The sequence below is a fragment of the Daphnia carinata genome, chromosome 9 (assembly GCF_022539665.2).
Source record: "Daphnia carinata strain CSIRO-1 chromosome 9, CSIRO_AGI_Dcar_HiC_V3, whole genome shotgun sequence".
NCBI lineage: Eukaryota > Metazoa > Arthropoda > Branchiopoda > Diplostraca > Daphniidae > Daphnia > Daphnia carinata.
Window position 1 is genome coordinate 4,948,960 of NC_081339.1, and position 27,521 is coordinate 4,976,480.

At 39.1% G+C, this 27,521-nt stretch overlaps 7 protein-coding genes, 1 long non-coding RNA gene and 1 pseudogene across 8 annotated transcripts in view; 2 read left to right on the forward strand and 7 right to left on the reverse strand.

The window, feature by feature from the left end:
• Nucleotides 1-21,405, reverse strand: part of LOC130688828 (uncharacterized) — a 43,639-nt gene extending 22,234 nt beyond the window's left edge. The window contains exon 1 of the mRNA XM_057511835.2: nt 21,400-21,405. The gene's annotated coding sequence lies outside the window, so the exon portion shown is untranslated. The remainder of the gene's footprint in view (nt 1-21,399) is intronic.
• On the reverse strand, nt 3,235-4,103 carry LOC130688830 (uncharacterized). The gene is made up of 4 exons (XM_057511837.2): nt 4,038-4,103; nt 3,880-3,974; nt 3,603-3,808; nt 3,235-3,513 (listed from the first exon to the last, which is right to left on the reverse strand). The coding sequence occupies exons 1-4, from the start codon at nt 4,047-4,049 to the stop codon at nt 3,296-3,298; spliced, it is 531 nt and encodes a 176-aa protein (XP_057367820.1). The 5' UTR covers nt 4,050-4,103; the 3' UTR covers nt 3,235-3,295.
• On the reverse strand, nt 5,490-6,452 carry LOC130688826 (uncharacterized). Its single transcript, XM_057511833.2, has 3 exons — nt 6,290-6,452; nt 6,043-6,218; nt 5,490-5,963 (listed from the first exon to the last, which is right to left on the reverse strand). Exons 2-3 carry the CDS (start codon nt 6,089-6,091, stop codon nt 5,677-5,679), a joined length of 336 nt encoding a protein of 111 aa, XP_057367816.2. The 5' UTR covers nt 6,092-6,218; nt 6,290-6,452; the 3' UTR covers nt 5,490-5,676.
• On the reverse strand, nt 6,286-12,088 carry LOC132088293 (uncharacterized). Its single transcript, XM_059496866.1, has 4 exons — nt 12,064-12,088; nt 10,504-10,640; nt 7,819-8,044; nt 6,286-6,429 (listed from the first exon to the last, which is right to left on the reverse strand). Exons 1-4 carry the CDS (start codon nt 12,073-12,075, stop codon nt 6,286-6,288), a joined length of 519 nt encoding a protein of 172 aa, XP_059352849.1. The 5' UTR covers nt 12,076-12,088.
• On the reverse strand, nt 13,935-14,432 carry LOC130688827 (endocuticle structural glycoprotein SgAbd-1-like). Its single transcript, XM_057511834.2, has 2 exons — nt 14,277-14,432; nt 13,935-14,211 (listed from the first exon to the last, which is right to left on the reverse strand). The coding sequence occupies exons 1-2, from the start codon at nt 14,387-14,389 to the stop codon at nt 13,935-13,937; spliced, it is 390 nt and encodes a 129-aa protein (XP_057367817.2). The 5' UTR covers nt 14,390-14,432.
• LOC130688825 (uncharacterized) lies at nt 15,181-16,115 on the reverse strand. The gene is made up of 4 exons (XM_057511832.2): nt 16,073-16,115; nt 15,860-15,996; nt 15,549-15,769; nt 15,181-15,478 (listed from the first exon to the last, which is right to left on the reverse strand). Exons 1-4 carry the CDS (start codon nt 16,082-16,084, stop codon nt 15,225-15,227), a joined length of 624 nt encoding a protein of 207 aa, XP_057367815.1. The 5' UTR covers nt 16,085-16,115; the 3' UTR covers nt 15,181-15,224.
• On the reverse strand, nt 19,944-21,279 carry LOC132088358 (uncharacterized). The gene is made up of 6 exons (XM_059497099.1): nt 21,140-21,279; nt 20,946-21,048; nt 20,749-20,880; nt 20,500-20,682; nt 20,209-20,433; nt 19,944-20,107 (listed from the first exon to the last, which is right to left on the reverse strand). Exons 1-6 carry the CDS (start codon nt 21,149-21,151, stop codon nt 20,010-20,012), a joined length of 753 nt encoding a protein of 250 aa, XP_059353082.1. The 5' UTR covers nt 21,152-21,279; the 3' UTR covers nt 19,944-20,009.
• LOC130688490 (ATP-dependent RNA helicase vasa-like) lies at nt 21,310-24,501 on the forward strand (annotated as a pseudogene).
• Nucleotides 24,502-26,705: 2,204 nt separating this feature from the next.
• On the forward strand, nt 26,706-27,194 carry LOC130688835 (uncharacterized). Its single transcript, XR_009000559.2, has 3 exons — nt 26,706-26,814; nt 26,888-27,031; nt 27,091-27,194. It is a non-coding gene; the product is annotated as an uncharacterized LOC130688835 (long non-coding RNA).
• The last annotated feature ends 327 nt before the right edge of the window (nt 27,195-27,521 follow it).

The following is a 27,521-nucleotide window of genomic DNA, read 5'->3' on the forward strand; positions in this document are numbered from 1 at the left end:
GAAAGCTTTAACAATGCCTAAACTTGTTTTCTGTCTAAACTAAAATTTATTTCGTCGTTCAAGCAATGCACGTGCAATTGTGCTATGCCCTCTCGAAAGGTTAACTCCAGTAGATTTACTTTTTAAAAAGGGAAAGTTCACAACATCCTGTTTTTTTAAAGAGTTTTCTCCAATGTGTTTTAAGGCTTATGCCTCGTGTTATTATGATGAAATCATTTATTTAGTAGAGATATTTCAATTCCCATTTATTTAGTGGAAAATTTCCATTGAAAGATTTCACATTGCAGCTGTTGATTGAAATGAGGTGACCCCAACTAAGATGTTCTGCTCGATAATGGAAATTTGAGGTTTTACAGATTAACCAACAAGATGACTTTCTGCCCTTCCAGAAACTTATCAAATATTTTAGCTCTTGCACAAAGCAATTTTGGGTATCAGATTAAAATGTGATCGAACAAATTTGGCACTCAAGTTGATTAATATATATGGGTTTTTGAATAGTTCTTATTTGTATTTTTTGCTGGCAGGTTTTCTTGGATTCACAACATTCTTGGTAACAAGTTTGAGTTACGATTGTGAAATTTGTACATTTCGTCTTTTCTGCGGAAAAACACGTTATCTTGCAATTCATCTGCAAATAATTTGTTTCTTTTTCAGAGAAAGATCAAGAAGACCCAGCATACCTATTTGCTGATTCATTTCGTAAAAGAAACAAATCGCCCTGTATTATGTTCTGTAACGTGACTAAACTTGTTTCTCTTTCTAGGATATTTCGTAGAACTAAAAAATCTTATGGTGAGTTTTGAAATAAGTAGAATGTATTAAAAACACAGCTACATTGACCTTTAGATAAAACATCTGTTGCAAGAGCTTGATGTACAGACGCTTTCGCCACTAGAACGCTCCGAAACGTGTTCTTCCTGTTGCCATCCGCCCTGAGGATTACTAACCCTAACTCGGAGCAATGCACATTCGGGATGTCAAAGGAATATAATTGTTTTAAATTTTTTTTTATATCATAAATTTTCTGTAATTTTCCCAGGAGTACCATCTGTTATTCTTTAACATTTTAGTATGATTGATCACTTATGCGTCTTACAATTCATATTTGAAAATATGCTCGAATGTGGAGGTAAACTAGTAAAATATTAACAATGTTTTAATTTTTTATATAGAAAACGACCCCTTGCAGAACGGCCATCTTGAATTGGGAGAAAACCAGGTGCAGAACTTCGCCATGGAAAGATGACGTAGTGACGGTGTTACAACTATCCTTAAGCGTAAGTCCTAACATCTGATTCTTTTTTAAATAGATACATTAGTCTGTTCCTACTACCAAATCATCCCAAAATGCGAAATGCAGCATGTTTTTGCACCAGCGGTGTGGGTCTTAAATTTTGGCTTTGCATGGGCTAATTGCCTGTTGCTAGATTTTGTGTCTTCTTGTTGATCCATTTCAAATCTGAACTACCCCAGTGGTATTCGCAAGAATTGTTTATCACATCAGTTTTTGACGTACTTGTTGATCAGTAACTCGCTGGGGTTTCGTGTGAGTCTTTCGAGCAGTGACTTCTTGATTTGCATTATCTCAATTAGAAACCAATTTTCATGGCTAAGACCATGTTTTCTGATTTTAAATCAGGATTTTTTCTTTTAAGACGAGGGGGAGGGACTGGTTGTGAAACTAGTCTATAACCTTCCGGCTTAATTTTTCTGCATTTGCATCACTTGAAGTTAAACAGATTTGATTTTTTATCCCCCGTAAGATGATATCCTTCAAGCATCCGGTTTTGAATGTTGATTAGATCGCCTTATTTGCCAAGGGGTGTTCTGGCACCCTAAATTGTATTAGGGAACGCCTGCTTTTCATTCTCGCTGTTTTTTATTTTTTTTTTCAACATTTCTCGAATACGACTCGTTGAAGATCTGGTTCATTGGCATCTGTCACTGATCCTCTCGGAAATTCTGCTTCTTTTAAATGGCTATGACCTTTTCTGTAACCTCATTTGCATCCGCGAACATTGAAACTTTGACACTTGAATTTGTTCTCCACGTTTGTTTTTGTGGAATTAGTTGATCATCGTTGTCATGCGTGTCCAATGGTAACTTCTTCTGTGGAGGGATCAGGTTTGAAAAGGGAAATGCCGAATATGTCAACCAGAGGGCAGCATTGTTGCTTTTTCGATCGTCATAAACAGCAGCTGCATGCGATTGATAAAGAGCAGAGGTTCTACTATTCGTTTCAGTACAATTTTTAATGGCATTCAGTTTTGCAACTCCATCATTAACGTTCGAATTGTCCTCCCCATTTTCTATTTCTCGACATCTGATTTCCTTAAATGATTGTGGCTGAATTCGTAGTATCCTGAACAACAAATCGAGTTCGCTTTGTTTGATTTTTTTTTTTCCCTATTGATTATTCAAATTTATCTTGATAATCGAAAGGAGAGGTAGGATTTCCAAAAATGGATGGTAAATTGTATCCCGTTACGGTTGCCATTGCGTTCCATTTGGTTGTGGGGCGTAAAACAAGAGAAACTGGAAAATATGCATGCCTGGCATTTGTATGACTTTCTCCGACTTGTTGAAGACTTCCTTGGGGCACGTAAATATCAACTGGTTTTTTAGCTTGAAATGGAGCGCATGCCACCATATTTACAAAGCAAAGATGCACCTGCACGTAGACGTCGTGGAGAATACGTTGTGAATTTGGGGGGATCAACTATAACTTACGCTCGCAATCATTGTTGGTTACTAATTTAAAATTGATGACTTGACCAATTGCATTTTATTGATTTTTTTGAAAGCAGCTTATTGTCCGTGATGCTGGACAGCAACTGTCCTAGCCAGTTTGTTTACCTTTTCATAAATTCGCGGCGCGTAATGGATAAGTCTGAATCGCTGGAAAACTTGGAAGTGGAGTAAACATTGAGATGTGTAATCACATTGAACGTAAATAACCATATTAATTAAATAATCATATTGACGTAAACCGATATTGAAATTTCAAATTCCTAAGAACTTTTTAAAGAATTTTTTGAAATAATGTAAACTTCAGTTTTTCTAGCCGATATCGACGCATTGCATTTGTATTTTAAAGAGTTGAATTCAAATTTGAAAAATTCAAGAAATACATTAACCCAGAAGAAAACAAAACCGACGTTAGTAATAGACTTTCCCCTTCATAAATCACCAGTAGAAAAAAATAGGAATGCGAATAGATGTAACAAGATTAAATACATAGTTTTAACGGGAATTTGAAGTACGAAATTTAGCTCTGTTTCAATGTACATTTTTAACCCAGCACGAGCATCATTGCATTTCTGAACGCCAAGCGCATTATATTCAATCGGTTCAGGTTCACGATTGTACTTAAGATAGGGTGCATTGTATTTGTTCCGCTATTTTGGGGGCCGGCATTGGTGCCACGCACATCTTCTACTTCTTCTTGAAATGCCGCAGCGTCTGATTTTGTTTCGTAGTTGCCTTCGAATTCGTAATTTTCCGAGGGATCTGTATGGGGAAGCATTTTATCAAAATGAGTTAAAATAATAGAGTCAAAAATAAGTTTTTCAATCAAAATGAATTAAAATTAAAAAAACCTTCGTATCCGTAAGGATAGTAGCCGGGGAAAGGGCTACCGGGGAAGTATCTCAAACCGTAGCCTGGAACACCGGCCAGGGCGTAGGGATGAAATCCAGCAAAAGCGGCCGGAGAGACGGGCAATTGGTTCAATGCAACACGGGGCGCATTTTCATTTGCATTGTACGATGCCGTGTATCCCAAATTTTCATGTGGTGTGTAGGTACTACATATACGTGATATTCGGTTATTAGAGAAATCGATTTAAAAAGGAAAATTTATTCAAAATTCACTCACGTATAGTAGCCCCAACCGCCTTTTGAACTTTGGCCGAACGGTAGTGGAGCTTCCAGCGGAGCAGAAGCCACCATGGTGACACACAATAGAATGGCCTGTAAAATTTGATTTAAAAAAAATTTTGGCTCAATTTTTATGGGGGGAAAAGCTAGACTTACGATAGCAATCATTTTGGGTTCTATGTGATGGACTTCGTAACGTTCAGGCCTTTAAAGATGATGACTTTCAGTTGAGTTCCTTCTAAACGTGTCTAATGTTGGCAGCCAACTAGACTCGAATGTCATCTCAAAATGTTTGCAGGGCCATTTATGTATCCCTTTTCAAGTTCGAATCTGTTGTGTTTTCAAATTTTGTATTCGAATTAAAAAAAAAAGGAACTTGGATTCCGAGGATGCGACTTGGATGGAAAACCAGTTCTGGGATGCGTTTTTGACATTTTTTCTTTTTATCTTTTTAACTAGTACTAGATGTGGCAGACTACGTTTTTATTTGGAACTCCAAGTCAAAGACCTATGGAAATTTATCTTAAGCGCGTTATTATGGACATCGCGAGGCAAAAACACATTTTTCCATCAGCTGTTGATTTTTTGAACCGATTCTTTGACGATCTGCAGTTAATATTAAATGAGGTTTTGGGACGGGGGGAGTTGTGTGTAAAACTCAACGGGAGTCATTTCCTTCCCCTAAGTAAATGAATCAGTTAATCGGCATTGAATTGAACGCGGTTAGGGGTGAACAAAGTCAGATGGCCACGCCCTCCATATTTGGTCGTAAGCCGATGACACGAGAAAAATGTTGCTCATCGAAGCCCATTTTTTTTTTTTTTTGTTTTCAGTCCTCAGTGTCCTTTGTTTATCTGTGACCCTTTCGATGTTGGCAGTAAAAACAGGTTTAGGGCAAAGAATGTCTAAAACAAATCCAAAAGTCGTAATCAATGTTGGTGGTTCATTAAGCTCACGTGAGTTTACTTTTACATTTTACATCTTTGCTCTGCTTGTCTAAACCTTTCTTTGGCGATTAGCGAAGAAGACGCTCGTCGTAGTTACGCAAAACAGGCTTGAAAATACGGAGAACGTAGAGAATTAATGTTTAACAATCACGCTCTGTTTGTTCCAAACGAATCCATTGTTCGTTTCCACCGTCTACCCGTTTCTTTTTCTTTTGTTCGCACTTATCATGAAATGGATTCTCGAATGTTATCGAAGACGTCGAGCTATTCGCGACGAGTTTTGTTCACCTACACGTGTACGCCTTTCAAGTTCAAGTTTGTTGCCCTTCAGAGCGTTGCATTTGAAAAATCACTTTAAAAGATCCAATTGAAATAAGAATGAAAAACACTTGTTGAAGTTGCAAACAAAAAAGAAGGAGAAACTTGATTTGAAAACCGGCGTCAGGTCGATGCCTTTTTAAAAACAATAGCTATCAGATTGAATAGCAATAGCTGTCTCACCTTTTTTGGCACCGAATGTCAGACTCTCGTAAACGATCACTGTTGAGCAGACAAGGGAAATCCCTCCAGCTGAACTGTTTCATTTTTTCTTCCGCTCTTCGTTTAAACACTCTTTAAAAAATCTCTTTCGTTTGATGCTAAAAGAATTTCAGTTTTCAAGCTTCGCTAACCATGCAACCCGATAAGAGTTATTTATTTCCAATTCCCTTTTTAAATAATCAACAAATAACCGCAACTTGAGACACGTTTAGAAATCAACTTGCCTCTTGGAGAAAATCAAATCTAAATGAGATGTCGTTGTTTGTTGTTGTTTGCTCTTGGAAGTATTATTAAATACCAAAAAATTGTTAACCCGCCATCATCATAACAGCGTTGGCCATCATCAATTTCACGATGCCCATGGTATTCATGGTAATGAGTTTGTTGATCACAGCCGTCATGGGATTCGGTGCCGGTGTCGTGGCCGGTGTCGTGGCTGGGGCCGTGGCTGGGGCCGTGGCTGGGGCAGTTCCAGATGGAGCCGTGTTTGCAGCGTTGTTGCCAAAAATACCAAAAAGACGCAAAGCCTCTTCGTACTCCTCGGCCGTTAGTTCGTCGGATCTCGTTTCGTATTGGCCGCCAAATCCGTAATTCACTGGGAGGCACATTAGGAAAAAAAAAAGCGATTCAGTTGGGGATGGTTTAAAAAAAAAAACTCGTGCGATTGAACTAACCTTTAGGATAGCCAGGGTAATAAGCGGGGTAATATCGCAAGCTGGGCATGGCCGGTGTAGCATACGGTTGAAATGCGAAGGGGTTGAATGGCAATGGATTGAATGGCGCAGGCGATTGTTTTGCGCCATCTTTGTATGTTGCCGTGTATCCCGACTTTCCGTCCAATGTGTGGGTCCTGTAAAACATTTTTTTTTTTTTTTTCAATTTGAAATAATTTCAAATGATTGCTGATTTGTTAGATATTACGTGAAATAGCCCCACGCTGGGTTTGCTGGTTTGACTGCGTCTTGAACATCACGAGCTTCGGCTTTGTCAGTGTCAACTGTTAACGGCCTAACATCTGATGGAGCCGAGGCTACCAAAGTTGTTAAACACAAGGCCAATACCTGTTTGATATCATTTCAATGATTAGGACCATTTTTTTTTTTTTAACAGAGAGGCAAAACAAATGCTACTTACGATCGGAATCATTGTTTAATTCTGTTTTTGCTGGTGGTGTTAAATCGTACGATTTTTTTTTAGCTTCAATTGGAAGGTTTCTTGTTGAAAACTGTTTGATATCTGAGGCATGATACAGTTGTTTTGCTGTATTTATACACCCAACAACTCGTCTGCCCTTGCTCATCGTTCTATTGTTTAGTTCCATGGAAATAACTTGCGGGGAATTTCAAAACAGGAAAGAAAAACAATTACATGGGAAAAACTGATAACCGGCAGAATAGAATGAATTCTCGATGGCAGGACGATAATTAAATTTAGCATTCTTCAATGTCTTTTGGGAACAAAAAATGCAAATGGAATGAGAGGGGGGGGGGAATACGGTGGAAAACTGGTACATTCATCGCTTGCTGGACAATGATTGTGCATAACCTGCGACAGACGTCACTCCAGTGCCTTGGCCCTGGATTAATAACAAGTTAGGTTTTTTTGTTTTGTTTTCTTTCACGCGGGATAAAATGAAAAAAAGGGATGGTAGTTTGACTACCTTTTGGATTCGCATAATTTTATTCACAACCCCCCATGGAAACAAAAAAAAATACCTGTTTTTGATGTTCGCAATTCATAGCCTTGAATTCGAAATGACCCTTCAATTGGTGTACGCCAATCGAATGCGATTTTCTCCGCTTGGTATGCAGATACGTTGGTTATTTTATTTTATTTTTTTTTTTTCAACATCACGACTTAAATTTTAGAGAATTCCTTATGTGTTGCGATGCTAAACCGCAAGTATTTTCACCTCATCACATTGTTCTGACGTACGTATTTTTGTTTCAAATTGCCTTGCGAATGGCGTATTCAATTTGAAATGAGGTTGTATTAAAGTTTATTGTTCATAGACACGGGGCATAAACAAAAACAAAATCATACAAATAAAATTAGAATTAGTCGGGAAATTTCAGTGGGACGTTCTACGTGGCCAAAGTGGCGAAAATCCGGTCGGCCCCATTTCTTAACTCATGTTCGACAACATCTGTTGCATCATCGCCAACATCGCTTGGTTCACCCTGTTCATCAAAGTGAAAGGCATTATCATGGTCGCCAGCGACGTGCGTTCCTTAAGAGCGTTCGTTTCTTCTACTGTGAGCGGGATTCGAGCGATTTTCGCAAGGGCTATCATGTCATACGCGGAAAAAGGGATTTGTTTTTCTCCTTGCTTAATCCGACGTGATTGTCCGACGAAGAATATTGGTCTTTTTTTTTTTAATGAATTGAATTATTGAATTCAGTCAGATCGAAATAGCGCAAAATGAATGAAGCATCATTTTTTTTTTTACTTTACCTTGCGGATAGATTGGGTGAGGGAAGGGCAAGTAATTTTGCGCACCGTAGCCTAATCCGTAGATGGGGAAAGCAGAAATTGGAGAACGAAAGGACCAAGCGATGGGACGACGGGCGGATAAGTCGGTCGGAGAGACGGGCAAATGCGATCCTGTGGCGCGGAAGCCTTTCTCGTCAGCCTCGTACGTTGTCTTGTATTCAACGCCATCTTTATCCCGTAAACTAAAAACACAAATCAATGAGCATATTGTATTTGTCTTTGCTTCAATTTAAAGTGAAAACTAACGTAAGGTATCCGGAAACGGCTTTGCCAGGCTCTCCCGCCTGCACGTGACGGCCATTTGGCTCTTCCACGTTGATCACTGCGTCTTTCGTTTCCGTCGGTGCGGATGCGACCATCACCATCACGCTCATTAAGATGACCTGTGCAAGGTGGAGAAAGTGAAATGAATGTCGTCTGGCAGACTAACCCGTAAATGTTGAATGAAATGTTGACTTACGATACGATTCATCTTGTTTGCGGTGCCAGATGAAGAGGGATACTTTGTTTTTTTGTGCCACGCTTACCTGAGAATGAATTTCGCATTGATGAAGACCTCTTTTATAGCAATTTTCGCCTGGGCGGTTGAACCATCCTACGCTAACTTGGCAGCGGAAAATATGGATGAATACCGTAAAAGGATAGAACCAATGTCCATTAATAATGGAGGGTTAACGTATTGGGAAATGCGTATTAGATAAGGTACCAGTTGCGGGATAGATGACCGCAAGGTTTTATTGAGGTCCCCACCCCAATGTATGCCAATTACGTGACAACAGAAAAACATAACCATATGTCATTGTTCACCTATACCCATTTTCAGAGCGCGTCATTCCAGTTTTTATCGACAATCGGATCAATCGAGGTCTTTATTCGATTTCTTTATCTATTACCTTTTCTTTAAAGGGAATATTTCGCCATTCGATGTCGCACGCCGATTGGCTGATGATTTCTTGTTTTTCCCTGCAAAATATTTACTTTTAATATTCGAGATTTTTGTATTGATTTTAATCGTAGCCAAGAATTAACTGTGAACGTTAGAATCATATTTATACTCATCAGCTTCAACGTGTTTATCTGCCGTATCGTGTTGGGAAACACAATGAAATGAAAATTGAAAGGAGTCGGGTACAATAACGTGATCAACGAATTAATTGGCTTTAAACTTGTTGGTAAATTGCCAATTTTCAGTACATTTTTTGCGACACACCTGCACCAACAAACAAATTCATCCACCATCCCCCCTCGCATCTTAAACTTGGATTCTCCTTGTGCTTCCCAACCATAACCAGCAGTTCGCTGACTTTCCAGAACAAGTTCCCCCCCCCCCCTCGGTTACTTGCGTACATTCGACTTTCAAGTTCATTGGGTTCCATCGCGTTTCGAAAATAAAGGCCCAAATTAAAAAAAAAAAAAAAAAAAAAAGGAAAACTTGAAATTGAGAAACTACCCAATGGCTGATCCCTTTAAAGTTATTTTCGAATCTAAAGAATCCCTATCGATGTCCATCTTTGTTTTGGGTATCATTGACGAACACCCTCATCGATGTCAAAAGATTTCAATTTTTTTCTCCTGTTGGATTCCGAGATGTTGTACAGTGGGGCTGTTTGGAAGTCCTTCAAGTTAATTAGATGATGTTGAATGTCCTTCATTTAAAAGTACACTACTTTGTGACATTAAAAACCATTCATGTTTGCAAGACAATTTTGTAGCGTTCGATATGAACGAGCATTGATTCGATGTCTCACGCGCTGATAGGCTAATTGATTTCCGTCAAGCCATCTTGTTTTTGCTTGCCAAAATGTTTTACAGTTAATATTAGAGACTATTTATTTTCTTGTATTGAAAGAATCACCTTGTAGCTGATGCGCACAATTTTTGGGAGGAGTTTGAGGAGGAAATGAGCATTTTTTTTTTTTTCAAACACATGGAACAAAGGAAACATTAAATAAAGTTTGTGAGATTTCAGACTGAGTTTTCCAAAAGATGTTAGCATCAAGTAGAAAATCATGGCAGACAAAAAGATAGAAAATTGCAAGCGATATCTTAAATCGGCGCCTGAAAAATAATATTTAGAATATTGAGCAACAGGGTCATCAGAAACGGACCGCGTTGTGTTATAACCGCAATTTCTTCTGGCGCTAGCGAAATTTGAGGGTCTTGCGCTAGGGCAAGAATCTCTTCTTTAGAAAGAGGAAATCCGTTTTCTCCTTGTTTAAGTTTCGTGTAGTCGTACGACAAAGAATCTTCGCCCGCCAAATATTTGTCTTTTAGTGGTTTTTTTTTTTTTTTTTTTTTCATGAATTGGAAATTAAAAATCAGTCAAATCAAAATGGCGCAAAATTAATGAAACATTATTTTTTACTTTACCTTGTTGATAAATCGGGTACGGGGTGGGCAAATAATTTTGGCGGAAACCATAGATGGGAAAAGCAGAAATTGGATAACGAACGGGCCAAGCAATGGGAGGACGGGCGGACGACTCGGTCGGGGAGACGGACAAATGCGATCCTGTGCCGCGGAAGCCTTTCTCGTCAGCCTCGTACGTTGTCTTGTATTCAGCGCCATCTTTATGCTGTAAACTAAAAACACAATTTGGACTTGGTATTTGTCTTTGTTTCAATTTAAAGTAAAAACTCACGTAAAGTATCCGGAAACGGCTTTGCCAGGCTCTCTGGTTTGCACGTGACGGCCTGTTGGTCCTTCCACGTTGATAACTGCGTCTTTCGTTTCCGTCGGTGCTGATGCGACCAACGCTACCGCGCTAATGAAGATTACCTGTCAATGTCGCGAAAATTAGCCTGTGCCTGATTAGCCAGAAATGTTGACTCACCGTAAGTTTCATCTTGAACTGAGGACGATTCGGCTATGTGGCGTGGAACTGGTTGGAAATGAATCCTAGGCTAACGAGGAAAAGCTCTTTTTATACTTGCGCTTGGCCTGATTGCTCGTCGTACGCTGTCGAACTTCAAAGTGGGTGGAGATAGAAATTAAACACTAAAACTGGATGCAAAGTCAAGCGTCTCTTTGATGGATCATGGTAAAACTCATTTGAAATGAAAAAGTTACTAAGAAATAGTCTTAAAATAGATGACCGTGATGTGAAGTTGAAGCTCCCCTTCCACATTAGCTAGTTACGCGGAATCAAACGGAACAAAAATCAATTCTTTTACACAACAGGTCTTTCCCGTTTTCACTGACCATCTGATAACAGAAGATCGTCTTCTCGGAAATGCGCTCCTCTTTGCTCAGGTTTTAATCACACAAAAAAAGATGGCTTTTTTTTTTTAGATTTTGCAATTGGCAAGTATACCAACCCTTCCCCCAAACGTTCGTTGCGTTGTTTTGTCTGAGTTAACCTATTCTTTTACCGTGTGTAATACCCTCGGTTAAAGGTCTTACGAATGACACCAATAATTAGAAAATCGGTTCAACAGAACAAATGTATTTTTCTTGCGCGGTGATTAACAAAGCACATAAAATAAAGCTAGCGAGATTACAGGTGGGGCATTTCCTCAAATTTGAACATCACATTCGAAAGCGTTAAGGAAGACGAGAGCGAAGCATTTCAATCCAATCTTTTAACCCATAGCCATCAACGTCTTGTTGATAAGCATCATTATCAGCATGTTCTTCTTGTTCATCAAGATGAACGGCATGAGCATGAGCGTCATCAATCCGCGTTCAGTCAGGTTGGCAATTTCGTGTTCCATGTACGGCACTTGATCGTCTTGAGCCAGCGCCAATTCCTCTGCTTCAGAAAAGGGAAATTCGTCATCGTGTTTGTGTGCGAAATTATCGTACGACAGTGACTCGTCACCCGCCAAATATTTGTCTTGATGATTTCAAAATTGAAAAAGAGTCAAATGGAATTGAAATTGAATGAATTATCATTTCGGCTTTACCTTGCGGGTAATTCGGGTAAAAGAAGGGCAAATAATTTTGAGGGCCGTAACGGTAAATATAGCTGGAAACGCCCGGCGAAAGGTAAAGTTCCTGGAAACTACATTGCCAGGCTCGCCCGTCTGCACGTGACGGACTTCTGGCCCGTCCACATTAACAACTGCGTTTTTCGTTTTCCGTCGGTGCCGATGCGACCATCGCCATCACGCTCATTAAGATGACCTGTGCAAGCTGGGAAAATGAAATAAATGACGTTTGGCAGATTAGTCGGCACGTGTTGTTGGAAATGTTGACTTACCATGAGATTCATTTTGTTTGCGGTGCTAGATGAAGGGGGATACCTTGTTTTGCGCCACTCCACCTGAGAATGAATGTTGGATTAATGAAGACCTCTTTTATACCAATTTTTACCTGGGCGGTTGAATCATGATGCGCTAACTTAGCAAGGCGAAAAAAAAACTAGATCAATACCATAAAAGGAGGGATTGGGAAATGCTTATTAAGTGAGGTAACAGTTACGAGATAGATGACCACAAGGTTTTTTATTGAAGTTCTGCCCCCCCCCCCCACCGCACCAGTTGCCAGTTACGTGAACAATAGAAAAACATAACCTAATCACCAAAACCCATTTGCAAAGCACGTCATTCCAGTTTTTATTGACAATCTGATTAACCGAGATCTTATTTGTTTTTCCAATTTTTATCTTTTTGTAAACAAAATATTTCTCTATTTGACGTTGCACGCGCTGATTGGCTGATTTAATACCTTGAAACGATTTCGTTTTTCTCCGCGAAATGTTTACATTTAATACTCGAGATATTTTATTGATTTTTTTTTTCCTGTTTGATTTAGTCCTAGTCGAAAATTTACCATGAACGTTAGAAGCCTATTTAGAATCATCGACTTCAACATATTTATCTTATTGGGAAACACAATTCATTGAAAGGAAAATCGAAAGGAGTCTGATAAAATAGCCTGAAGTCGATGAATTATCAAATTGGCCTTAAACTTGTCAGTAATTTCCGCACATTTTTGTGACGCATCTATACAAGAAAAAAAGAATTCATTCTACTAATCCTCCATCCCCTTATAAATTGGAACTTTTCAACCATAACCAACAATTCGTTGACGTTCCAGAACAAGTATTTTTTCCCTCGGTTACTTGCGTACATTCAAAGTTCAAGTTCATTGCCTTTGGAAAATAAAAAAAAAGACCCAAATTGCAAAAAGGAAAACTTGAAATTGAGAAACTATTCAACGGCTGGTGCTCTTTAAAGATCATTTGCACATGCAAAGACTCCTTGTTGCCGTCCATCTTTGCTTTGGCTATCATTGATAGGCCCTCATCGATGTCAAAAGATTTTGGTTTTTTTTTTATTTTTGTTTGCTATTCGATTCCGAGATGTTGTAGCGTGGCAATGTTTCGAAGTCCTTCAAGTCAGTTCAATGACGTTAAATGTCCTTCATTTAAAAGTACTCTAGTTGTTTATAACATTAAAACAGTTGGTTTTTACAAGACAATTTTGCAGCGTCCGATACAAACGAGCACTTTATTCTGCCGCAGTTCGATGTCGCACGCACTAATAGGCTAATTCATTTCCTTCAAACCATCTTGTATTTCCCTTTCAAAACGTTTACGTTTAATACTAGAGGCTTTATTTGTTTTCTTGTATTGAAAGAATCATCTGGTAAATGATGCGCACAATTTTTGAAACGAATTTCGAATTCTATTTGATTTTTGTTTTATTTTTTTTCCAATCACCTGGAACAAAGTTGATATTAAATAAAATTAGCGAGAATTCAGATTCAGTTTTCCGTAAAATGTTGGCATCAAGTCGAAAATCATGGCAGACGGCGAGATAAACATTCGAAGCAATATTTTAAAGCAAAGCCGGCAATATCCTATTGATGAACATCGTGAGCAACGCGTTTATCTTGCCCGACACGATGAGTGGCATCAAGATGGACATTAGCGGACCGCGTTGTGTTAGAGTCGCAATTTGTTCTGGCGTTAGCGAACTTTGAGCGTCTTGTGCTAGGGCAAGAATCTCGTCTTCAGAAAGAGGAAATCCGCTTTCTCCTTGTTTAAATCTCGTGTTGTCGTACGCCAAAGAATCTTCGCCCTCCAAATATTTGCCTTTTAGTTGTTTTTTTTAAATGAATTGGAAATTAAAAATCAATCAGATCGAAATAGCGCAAAATAAAAGAACACCATTTGACTTTACCGTGCTGGTAGATTGGGTAAGGGAAGGGCAAATAATTTTGCGGACCATAGCGGGAACCGTAGATGGGGAAAGCAGAAATTGGGTAATGAACGGGCCAAGCGATGGGAGGACGGGCGAACGACTCGGTCGGAGAGACGGGCAAATGCGATCCCGTGGCGCGGAAGCCTTTCTCGTCAGCCTCGTACGTTGTCTTGTATTCAACGCCATCTTTATCTCGTGAACTGAACCACGCAAATCAATGAGCATTTTGTATTTGTCTTTAATTCAATTCAAAGTGAAAACTCACGTAAAGTATCCAGAAACGGCTTTGCCAGGCTCTCCCGTCTGCACGTGACGGCCTTCTGGTCCTTCCACGTTGATAACTGCGTCTTTCGTTTCTGTCGGTGCTGATGCGACCATCGCCACGGCGCTTATTAAGATTACCTGTCAATGCCGTTAAAGTTAAACCGATAACCTATGCCAGATTAGCCCGCAAAAATGGAACAAAATGTTGACTCACGAGAAGTTTCATCTTGAACTGGGGACGATTTGAATTTGCGTCGTTGAACTACCTGGAAATGAATCCTGGGCTGTCGAGGAACTGCCCTTTTTATACTAGCGTTCACCTGGCCCGCCGTACACCAACTTCGAGGGGGGGGGGGCAGTTGAAGACCAAAAAAGGATGCAACTGCAAACGTTTCTTTGATGGACGAGAGTAAAACGCATCTAAAATGCTAAAAAATGTAGTTGTGAAATAAATTGTCGTGAGGTGAAGTTGAGGCCCGGCTTCCGCATTAGCCAGTGACACGGTGTCAAACGAAACACAAAGATCAGTGCATTTTCAGAACATGTCTTTCCAGTTTTTTACTGACCATGTAATCAAACAAGATCGCCTTTTCGAAAGGGTCCCCTTCATCCAGCCAGAATCTGTTAATCAAAAGAAAAAGGATGTCATTCTTTTTTTATTTTGCATTCGGTAAAAAGACCAAAACCTCCCCCAATCGTACGTTGCGTAATTCTTTTGGGTTAACCTTTTATTTTTAGAGTGTGCATTCAATACCCTTGACATACTTTTTAAAGACGAAAGCATTAGAAAGTTGCTTCAACAAAAAAAAGATGTATTTGTCGTGCGCGGTGATTAACAAAACACATTAAATAAAGCTAGCGAGATTACAAATGGGACATTTCCTCAAATTTGAACATCAAATTCGGAAGCGTCAAGGAAGACGAGAGCGAAGCATTTTAATCGAATCTCTTAACCCATAGCCATCAACATCTTATTGATAAGCATCATCATCAAAATTTTCTTCTTGTTCATCAAGATGAATGGCATGAGCATGGGCGTCAACAATCCACGTTCGGTCAGGTTGGCAATTTCTTGTTCCGTCAACGGCACTTGATCGTCTTGAGCCATGGCGAATTCCTCTGCTTCAGAAAAAGGAAATTCGTCGTCGTGTTTGTATGCCAAATTATCGTACGACAGTGACTCGTCACCCGCTAAATATTTGTCTTGATGATTTCAAAATTGAAAAAGAGTCAAAGTGAATTGAAATTGAATGAATTATCATTTCGGCTTTACCTTGCGGGTAAGTCGGGTAAAAGAAGGGCAAAAAATTTTGAGGGCCGTAACGGTAACCGTAGCTGGAAAAGGCGGGCGATGGATAACGAACTGGGAATGTGGCGGGTAGACGAGCGGATGAGACGGCCGGAGAGACGGGCAAATACAGTCCCCTCGCGCGGAAACTTTTCTCGTCGGCCTCGTACGTTGTCTTGTATTCAACGCCATCTGTATTTCGTGAACTGCAACCTCGATCGAAAAAGAAAAAAAAAAAAAAAATTTGATTTACGTTGGTTGCTTTAAATAAAATTGTTTTAAATGTTAGCACTCACGCAAAGTATCCTGAAACTACTTTGCCAGGCTCGCCCGTCTGCACGTGACGGCCTTCTGGCCCATCCACGTCAATAACTGTGTTTTTCGTATCCGTCGGTGCAGATGCGACCATCGCCACTACGCTCATTAAGATGACCTTATTTAAACGATAGAAAATTAAAGCACTATTTTAGGCTGAAAGAATTGCGATATCGATTCGAACTGTGACTTACTAACGAATTCATTCCGATTATGCTGGACCGAGTACTTGTGTTATGTCACTCTGCCGAACAATGAATCTTCGATTGGTACTTGGTGGCTCTTATATATGCTAGCACCGACTAATGTGTTCCCACACCCCTCCATACATGCAGTAAAAAAAAAACACAAACAAGAATCTGCCTGGAACAAAAAAAAAAGAATGCGACTTTAAGCTCGTGTCCATGGAGGCGGGCAAATCAAATTGGAACAGTTTTTTGTGTTTTTTTTTGGAGGTACTAGAGCATAGATGCCCTTAAGGTCAACTAGAGGCCCTATTCGAATTTGCCTCCTACTTGTGGGCAGAAGAAAATAATGCATTTTCTCTGCCGAAATAAACGAGAACGAGTTTTTCCGGTTTTCGATGACCGTTGCCGAAAGTTTAAGGATGTTTCATAATTAGGTCGTCGATCCCTTGCAATAGCTTTTTAATCGTATTTGGCTACAGAACACAATTTTTTTTTCTTACTTTGGAACATCAACAGGTTTGAGGGGAGAGGCTTTTTCGAGATTGCCTTCTAATCGACAGCAATCAAACATTTTTGTTGGCAGAATGGACCTCGATTTTGAGTTGGGGAAACTCTTACACACTCTGTCTTTCATCATTCCGTTAATACAACGTTATTTTCTTCTCCTCTCTTCGTTTAGGACAGTCAGTATCAAATGTTAAATAATCATTTTTTAATTTTAACCATTGGATTTGGCAAACTTTAAAGAACCAAGAGTTTATTTGAGAAGTAAAATAGCTTATAGTTTTTGGTTGGAGATAGCAAGGAGGAGGCATCAACTCCCCTCTATTTTATTTGTTTATTTTTAATGAATAACCTCTTTAAAAAAAAAAGCCTGATTTTTGTCGATTTCCCATTTGTTTATTGAATATTATTTTTCTTTTTATAGGCAGTATTCTGATGGACTGTTTGGAGACATCGTCCAAACGATTTGGGTTTGGACAGAATGGACAATAGATGGCGCTGGCAACCTCACCGCACTGATGGAGAAGCAGAACGCTATCGTCTGCTAAAAGTGAGGTAAGTGAGTGCCTGTCTTCAAAACAATACAGTACGCATATCCAACAAATTACCTTTCAACCCAACGATTGGTTTCCCGTTATATGACTTTAAACGAACGCCATTGTCAGCTAGGCACGCACAAAAAACTGTTTCGTGTGGCCATTTTTCATTTGCGGACGGTTTTGGTGGTCCCCTTTTCTTGGTTCTCCCTTAAAAGTATGAAATCAGTTCGATTGATCTGTTTTGGCACATGAACAACACTTGAAGTGTAAGAACTTTAATGTAAACCTCCTAGAACAAAAACCTGTTCCTCTCGTTCCCCACTGGATTCTACCGTTGCTCGTTTTTGTTTGAATTTTCCTTTTGAGATTGTGATCATTAAAAGAGCGTCGTATCATTTTCCAAAATCGTAAGCAATGGAGTGCGTTTAATTATGTGCTGATGGGGAAAAAAAGGAATTGAGGTATAAACATACTTTAAATTTAAGGCTTCTGCAGTTTATTTACGTGTTTGGCGTTCATTCGTGATCAATAATCAAGAAATTCTAGCAAAAAAAAAAACCTTTTTTGGCAACTAGAGACGGAGAGACATTTCACATCCCGTGAATTGTAAAAAAATTCGGGGAAAGTGTCAGCACGACCAGTTCTGCTCCCCAAATATTTTGACGCACATAACCATGGAGGAGGCCCTCCTCCATCGTTATGTGCCTCCTCAGGAGGGCAACTGTACCGAGACTTAAAAATTCCATTTGTTGTCGGTTTTGCGCAGGTTACATCTCAATTACTGAACCAGTAAACCAAATGAAAAACTTCTGTTCGCTACGCACGATTCGTTTTGTAATTTTTAAATTGTTTGTCGTTTTAGATTATTCCTTTTTACAGACACAGGTAAAAAACGAGTAGACCAGAAATGCTACGCGAGACGGAATTCGTTGAAGGTTAATATTCGATGTGTTGAACGTTGATTTCCTGCTTACGTGGAACAGTGATTTCGAAAGGGCATGATTTGGCCTGTTATGCCTCGATTCGTCTCGTTTAAAAGCATGTCCAGAAATCCAAAGTTTTGATTAGGTTATTGCCCTTTGAACGCACGTAAATTTTTGTTTCCGTGTTTGTCCATACGATTGAATCACAATTGGAATTGGACAAGAAAATCCTGTTATTGCTCACCTACATCACTAGGTTTTTAGATTATTCACCTGATGTGTCCCCGATTTCTTCTAGTTTGTTAGAAAGGAATTCTTACGTTTACGTATTTCTTACACAAGTTTTAAGAATCGCTGTCGGTGAAGCATTCTAACTTTTTATTTTGTTTTGTTTTGTTTTTTCTTAGAATCCCGTTAATGAGTTATACGATTATGCCGGACGATTTTATGTGTTATCGGTCCATCACATTTTGAGCAGCGAGGTCATTCCAAGCTATCGCTCTTTATTATTTTCCTAGACTTTATATTAATATTATGTGGCATTTTTAATGACATTCCTCAAGTCACGTGTTTTTCATCCCACGCGTTCCCAAGAAATGTACGTAGTAGCAGAGAATGTGGCTCATGTTTCGAATTTAATTAACTAAGCATTCATTTTTAATTTTTATCGTTTGCGATTAACGACGAATTTTTTATTTAATCACAATTGATTTTGTTATCCAATGTACAAAAGGCTCTATACTTCTAAATTGAAAATAATAACACTAATAATTATTTAAATTGTTCCAGGACTTTCGATGCAAATTAATTTGGCACAGTCTTCCAACTGGCTCCGAGCACAGCCAATGGCAACTATCCACTCGAATAAAAGTTGCGTGCACAAAAAAACAAAGTGATGTCCGTCATGAATAAATTCACGCATTATTCCGTATTGGGCAAAAACATAAGACCTGAGAGGTAATTCAAGTCAAATTTATCTTGGAACGAATTGCTAATTTTCAGTCTTTAGGGGGATGAATCTTTGATGTTGATGTAATCTTGATAGCAGTTTTTATCTGTCAGCTATTTAGGAATACGTTGGCACAGACATGTTACGAATACGTTTAGAAACATGTATCCTCTGGACCTTGATCGAATTTAACTTAGACCAGGTGAAAGAAAACTTGAAAATTAAGCAAATTTCATTTTAACTTCTAAAATTCTAAATTTGTTTTCTTTTTTTTGCCGATGGTTTTAAGGGACGTTTTGAGCAAAAAGTTTGACTTTGACTAAATAATTGGTTGCCACATTCTTCTGGTTTTTTGGCTGCTCGAATGATTTCAAACAAACTTCTCCAATTTTCATTTATTTATTTATTTCTTTGTCTACAGATCATGGTCGCAGTAAAAGAGATTAGCTGCCAGAGAAAAAAAACTACCCAAAATTAAGTGCAAGAAGAAACGAAATCGATAATATACCTAGGCATGTTAGCCCGGTCAACGAACCTAAAAAAACTCATCAGCCGAGGGCAGGCCAATGAGGCCTGAACACCCGCTGAACTCGTGCCTGTTGCCTTACAAGGAATTCCGGTTGCTGCTGATTACACTGTACAGGAAAAAAAAAAGGTTGAGTACTACGTGTAATAAACCTTAATCATCGCCATTGTAGAGACATTACAGAAAACATTGATGATCACTATATTAGGCCAAGAGATTGATGACATCATTTGTTTTTCAGACGAACGGACGGACGAAAACGTACGGGTATGACGCTTCCTGAAAATCCGAAACTGGTGAATGCCAAACTTGGAATTCCTCGAGGTCAATGTCACCTTTTCGACGATGTAACGGAGGGAGGGATAAAGTGATTACAAAATGGCTCCATTTGACGCGTTTATTAACAATCGATTGAGTTACTGACTGGAAATATTTCATTTTTAAGGTTGTCGTGAATCTGCGTTTTGTTATTGCTGTTTTTTAAATAAATTTTTCCTCTTTCTTATTTTCGCAGGGGTGCACCGATTTCTTTTGGCTCGCCAGTAAAGCAGCTGTTGCACCTGGAATCTGGGAACGTAGAAGCCCTGAAGGCATTGCCACCTGTATCGTACGTACAAAGAGATGGTATTAATCAATTCATTTTCAATAATGGTCATTGTCTCCTCATGTTTTTGTTTGTTTAGTCTTGTTGGACTCCTTACCAAAATTGGAATTCGTTGATGTGTCATCGTCACAACAACTGCCACCAAAACGCATGCACGTGTTAGCCTTGTAGTCGTTGTTGGCTATCAGCTGGCCAGAACAGGATGTCACCACCTTCTCCCAGATGCCGTCCATCTCTGTCGTATTTCGTACCGAGCCAGAATAGCAATTTAGACAGAAATCCGCGTTTGGGTAGTCGTTCGGATCGAAGATGGCTGGATTGTCTAGAAGAACATTTTGAAAACGTCTACGACGGTGCGAAACAGGAATTTTATCACTTTAGGATTTACCGGATGTTTTAGTACCGTCACAGCATAATCCTCCTGCTTTGATGCAATTTTTAGAATTCACCCACCAATCTTGGAAAAAGCCGCTTTGACTCCGCACAAGTTTTCCCGTGCATTTGACTTTAATTGTGCTGTTATAGCAACCGTAGCATTTGTCAGATGACATGGTCCTCGGGTCATCGCTTCCTACGAACTTAGGGATGTTATGATATGCAAATCAAAGTGGCTTTGTAGAGTATCTGTTCGGTTTACCGTTTCCAATTCCATCCGCGTTAGTTGCACAGCAATCGCCTCCCATTTCGACGCATTCACGAGGCGTTATGTGTTTATAGAGAGTGAGGGTATCTAGCCTCTTTCCCCGGCAATTGGACCAAAGCATACGAGCTGTGTAATGTTTAAAAAGAAACCTCAATCCTCGCACCGAAAAAGGCAAATTGTTCTAAACTGACCTTCGGAAAAATTCAACGATTCGCTGTCGGGTTGGGCAAACTGAGCAGGAAGAGCGTCCATAGATGTCGACGTCGCTGCCGTGATGGCGCACATCAGAGTCACCTGGTGATAGTAATAGATATTAGTGGCACACACTTGATCTTAGTCACGTAAGTTAAACGCAAACTTCATTTGTGTTTTCGTTTGAACTTACTGGCAAAATCATTTTTTTTTTATGTTTGTTTCTAGCGGCACTTATATCCGGAGAGTCTTATTATCCAATTCACGAGTGGCGAGCATCTGATCCTTGACGAATCTGCGTCCCAACCTTTTATACTGCGAGCCAAACAGCAATAAACACAGAAATAGCCAAAGGAAAGTCCGATGGGCGGTCAGCAGGTCTTAAGGCCAGGAGCCTCCGCCATTTATGGTACGTATCTTATTTTGCATGATAATGAACGTCTTCTACCCAACTTTTTATTCGTGTAGTCGTCACTGAAATCCAATTTGCAACTGTATTGTCTGCTTTTCATAGTTTTTTGGCTTTAGCAGACATTAGGAAAATTGCTCCTGTAGGTTTTGTAAATTTCTGTGCTTCCAAAGTTGCTTTTCTGTCACAGACCTGATATTCCCAATTTGAAACAAAATTGAAAACCAGGAAAAACAGTATTGGCTGTTAGTTAGCTTTTTTACATATAGCAATAAGTAGCGTGGAAAGAATATTACCATGCTGCTTTTTTGTAAATAACAATTAAAATAAATAATAGCTTACACATCAAATTTTGCTGTGAATTTCATGAATACAGTTCGTTATTACACATTTTGTTATATTTCAGCTCAATGTCTGCTGGAGGTTTGCCCTGACATAAAGTTGGCTTCAAGATCACTTTAAATTGTATGGCATTGTCTTTGTTGCCTTGGATTGTACTGGTCAACAGCAAACTGTAAGGTACTGGTAGTCCACGTAATCAACATGATCATTGATAATTGAAAAAAAAAAAGGTGTGTATATACTAAAACGTTTGCTGTTTTGTTTTTGATTTTTTTCGATTCTCGAAATATCGAAAAATGTGTTAGAACTTAACTTCTTGGTTCTTTTTATAGTGTGGGGAAGGGTGACATTTCTCGAATGATTGTCCACTAGACGGCTGCGGTTGGTGATGGAAGTGGTACCTGCCATGAGGTAAACAAAAAAACAACATTTTTAGTGCTCATTTTTAACGAAGAAGAGGGCAATGTAGCAAGAGATTTTGCTCAAGGAGGATGCTTTGGTGGCAGCAAGTGTTACGATGTAAACATCAATTGTATCTTCACAAAAATATTTAATGTTCCAGTGTTCATTGTTTTACCCCTAGTGTCATGCAGCTGGCCACACCTCGAAAGGCTGCCCGAATCTATTCAATGAATTGACGGAAGATGGAAAGCCGCGTGAGCAATATATTTAGGAAGCTGTGACATGCGATGAAAAGGAACTGTTTAAGGGCATCGTCTGTGGGGAACGCTTTAACAATTTTGATAAAGTCGTCCTCCAGGTAAGCCATTTCTCGAAACTGTATTTTATGATAAAAAAATATCTATTGGGTTTGCTTTAGGTTTCAGGATGAGATGTACCTTAATAAATAACATCATTCGAAGAAGCCGGCCTGCGCTAACTACTACTTCAAAACATTAAGAATTCTGGCTGCATAAAACCAACACCTGTTCAAAAAGCTTCAGTTGCAGTTATTCTTGCCAAAAGAGATTGAATTGCTTGTGCTGTCACGGGCTCCAGCAAAACGGTACTCCAATTAGTTAACGCTGTACAATTGTGAAACCTTGATGCCCTCGTACTGATTTCATTCAAATGGGTCGGTATGAACTGGGTAAGTTGAAGTAAAAGTAATTTTGAATGGGCACGTCGGTGATTGCGACTACTAAAAGGTCCAATTGCATCTAAGATACTCAACAAACCCTTCGTGATATTCGTCGATGAAATCATCTAAAATTTTACATTTTTTCACGTAGGCGGCGTACTTGGCACCGGTTACGAACATATTGTTAGAACAAGGTGTTGCTGGTACGTCTCATGCCATGGGGCAAGAACTAGAAGTTGTAATTGTCACACCCACCCGTGAATTGGCCATTCAAATTCACCGCGAGGCGTATAAATTCTCCCACTATTCGGTTTTAAAGTCTGATTATATATGGAGGAACTGTCACGAACCATCAGCGGTCAAATCTTCAAGCTGGGTGCAATATTCTTGTCGCGACCGCGGAGCGACTCAAGGATTTTCTCGACCGTGGAGTATTTGATTTCTCGGGGGTTAGGTTTTAAATTTTGAACGAAGCTGATCGAATGCTTGATATGGGTTTCGGCCCCAATTTTGAAAAAAAAAATGTCAACCATTCAACGATGCATTCGAAAGTATGTTCTCGATGGCTTTCGAGTTTGAGATTTGACTGATGTAATACTATTTCTTTCTCTGTAGGGAATCCGTCGTGATTGTATGTGTTCGGCTACATTCCCAGATGAAGTACAAGCGCTGGCTGCAACGTACATGAAAGACTACACATTCGTCACAATAGGCATTGTCGGTGGCACCAGTCCAGATGTTGAACAGCTTTTTTTTTTTCAGTGCTTGAAAACAGAAAAGAGAGCTAAGCTGATCGAAGTTTTACAAGATCCCTACAGTTTTACAAGAACCTGTTGCGAATTGGGCAAGGTAACTTAACTTTAAATGTCTAGTCTACCAGCATCCATGGTGATCGTCTGCAGAGTCAGCGCGAGCAAGCGCTTCGGGACGTCAAAAATGGTATTAGGAATATTCTCGTGGCCACTAAAGTTGCTGTCCGTGGTTTAGGTAATACTTTATGGGTTCTTCGTCCGTTTTTTACGTATTTTATGTTTGTATTGGTTTTCCTAGATATTGCCGGTGTCAACTATGTCGTAAATTATGACTTAACAACTGATATTGAAGAGTATGTTCATCGTGTTGGTCGAACGGGCCGCGTGGGAAATGTTGGAAAATCAAAAAGGTTCTTTGACGAAGAAAGAGATGGCCCTAACGCTGGAAAGTTGGTGTCTGTGTTAACTAAGGTAAGAACCTCCTCCAGTTTGACATCTAATTATATTTCTCTGCCCATGTGTTCGTAATTAATAATCCTACGTATTTTTTTTTTTAGTCCAACGCCGATGTACCGCCATTCATGCAAGCGATGGTCTCAGGCATGAGTGGAACGGGTTACGTCTTTAGCGCCCCTTGGACTCAAGGAGGGTTTTGCTAGTCAAGATATGCACCAAGTAAGTTAAGACCTTGATAGTTTTTATTACTTGCAGGTCTAATTTAATCTATTCGCAGTTCGGCGATAAGCCTGGATTTGCTGCCTTGCCCGCTGAAGTTCAAGAGAGTGGGGATTAATTCAATGTCGTTCACTTGGTTGGCTTATTTTGGAGTAATCCAAAACCAAAATTCGTCTCCAAGAACATCTTTGAACTTGCGAACATGCAGTGTGTGTTTAAAAGTTTGATTACGTGTTTATTTTGCTAACCCATATACCTCATTACAGAACAAATTCGTTTTGTTTAAGGAAATCCAATTTTAATGCTTTTTTTTTATTTATCAAAAAACTACATAGCTATCAAAATCTCAAACTATGTACGTAAGGAAAGTTATGGCATACCGGTAGCGTGCTGTCCTACAGTGCGAAAGGTCTGTGGTTCGAATCCTAGGATGGTTCATATTGCTTGGCGCAGTCGTTCCAGAAAAAAATCTGGATTGCTGCCCTGAGCGTCCCAAAAAAAATCTGCGATGGTACCGATCCTCGAGAAGAAAGAATTTTTCCTTTTTTTGCCATTTTTCGTTATTTCGACAAATAAACGTGTGCTATGAAGAAAAAGCGTGCCTGGCGAATCTGAGTATTGAACCCTAGACTTACGGCTTCTGAAGCCGATGCTATACCGTTGAGCTATTTCACATATTTCAATACTACTATTACTAATAGTGAATTTAAGAATACGATTTGGACTTGGAAAAAAAAAAGCAAGCCTCTTTTTATTTTCCTGACCACTCACTGGCTCAGAACATCGAAGCCAAGACCCAGGCCACTTGCCTTTACTGAATACCAATACCTAATATACCCGAAAACCAATTTTTTTTTCTCAGACGGACGTTTTGTTACTACGCCGTCATTTGTACGTCGAATCCACAATTTTTCTGCAGGATATTTTTTAACGCAACCGCCTTCTTTTTTCAACCTGCCAATTCCTTGCATTTGTACGTCAAAACCACAATTTTTCTGCAGGATGTTTTTTTGACAGAACCGACTTCGTTTTTTTTTTTTTTTTGCTTTTTCGTTTTTTTCTACCTGCTTTGGTTGCGGAGCGGTGGCGCATTTAGCGTCTAAACAAAAGACAACCATTACCACAATTCCAAATACTGTTCGGACCGTTGTGTATTTGTCAGACACAAAGGGCAGCATGGAAGACGAGACGAGAAGCAGACGAGAGACACTAGAGGGCAAAACCAAGTCAATTGAAAGGGGGAGGATTTACGGATGGTAAGGTTGATAAACTAAGCAATTTTGTGTGTACATACATATTTCATATAATTAAATATACCTATAATTTCACTAAAAACAGGTCTTTCTACTCAGGAAATTTCTTTCTTTTTTTCTTTTATTTTTTCTTCAAAAAAGGTTGCTGCAAATTAATTGTAAATGTCTGTTTTCAATTATTACAAATATATCGAAATGCCATCAACCAAGGTAGTGCCTTAGGCTCAAAAATTTTGTCACCAGACATATGAAACGATAATCAATCCTACGAAGAAATCGTGTGTTAAGCAGTGTGTTCCTGTCCAGTAAAGAGTCTTTCTTTCTGAGTAAGAGATCTTTGTTTTCCACAAGGCCACAACAAAGTTGTGTTTCACTTTAACATTGTTAAACATGGCACAAAAGCAAAGCCTGTAGAATGAGAATAAGAATGCTCGAACACTTGATTTGTTCCTTAGTAAATCGATAAAAGAATCTTTAGTTTTCCCTTCTTACTCTACTGTAAATTGTAAACAATCTAATGCCTTAAACACTTGTACCTTCCATCACTTAGTCAACACTATTACTGAAGCAGACGAAATCAAACAACACTGCCAAATGATAATCAGCCCTGAATATCTGTTTAAAAAAACACTAAAAAGTCAGGCTTATTTTTTGTCGGGCTTAAATTTTGATCTGACCTCAAAATAGCCACGACTTAACCACAGACCCACAAGTCACACGTCACATGGGAAAACAGTTGTTTTCCCATGTTGAGTAATCACCTGTATGGTTACATAGAAATATTTAAGTATAAGAAAATATACATAACAAATTGTTGATTTAGCAAAGATTTCTTTATTGTACTTACTATTTAATTATATGCTGAACAGAAGTTGAACTGTAGGCATGTGGTATCATCGTTCAATGTTTTACCATTTAGCTATAAGGACATAGAATCAATGATGTAATCCTTATTATTTGAACTGAGACATGTGGAATTTTACCACATATAAATTTAACAACATGAAGAATAACTTTCCTCTTGTTAACCACACTGTTATACGAACCTTAGGTCTTTTGCTTCTTAGAAGGATGCTATACAACTGAGCCAACTTCTCATCCAAAGTGGTGAGACATCGGTTAATTCTGTAATGCATTTGTTCAAGACATCTAGTGGACAAGTGGCTAACTCAGATTCGTTTTCAAAGCCACCACGTCAGCTATTCTGCCAAAATTTCTATCAGCTGTTTCATTTCGCGTGGCGTTGGACAGATGATGGAAGCATGAAATGAACGTCTTACTTCTTGAAATGTTACCGTCGATTTCGCCGTGTATAGACCTGGTTTATGTGGGTTGAATCTGCGCTTAAAGGTAAAGGTAAGTTCTTAACGGTATTATGGCAGCTATTCGTTCATAAACGATTGTGTAACACATTCTAAATTATTTAAAGGAGGAGCATTGCTTGGCTTAGCCAGCACGTTTTTGATCTCCATTAGTTAAATACACCCCTTTCGGACCAAAGGTGCTACATAGAGAAGACAATTCGTTGCAATTGTTTTCTCAACCGGGACCCCTTAAATCCAGTTTAGATAAGGTAGTGTTAGATGATGTTATTATTTGTTAACTGTTGTAGTTTTGTTACTATTGTTTTAGGTCCTTGGGATTTACCTGGCATGCTGTGGTGGTTGCAGAAATCTTCCTCGGACAGAAACAAATACCATTAATGTTCTGTGTTAGTGTAATAAAAGATACCCAGTACCACTTCCGTGTTCTTAAATTACTACCCCACTCACAAGAAACAGAAGTTCCAGATGATTTGGAACTTGAACTTGCTCCCTACCAGATAGCGATCTGCCACACTGTGAAGATCTTTGTTTTTTTTTTGCCAAGACGAAAAGTAAATGTCTTTTTTATTATAAAAAGGATGTTCACTTACACTCTTGACGGCTGGAGAATCAGCGAAACTGGTAGGTGGTCTTTCATTACTTTACCAACTTTCATTAGTTAGAAAAAGTTTATGTAGTAAAATGAAATACAAAACTAGGAAAATTAGAAGTGAAATTGTTTTTATTGTCCCACCTCCA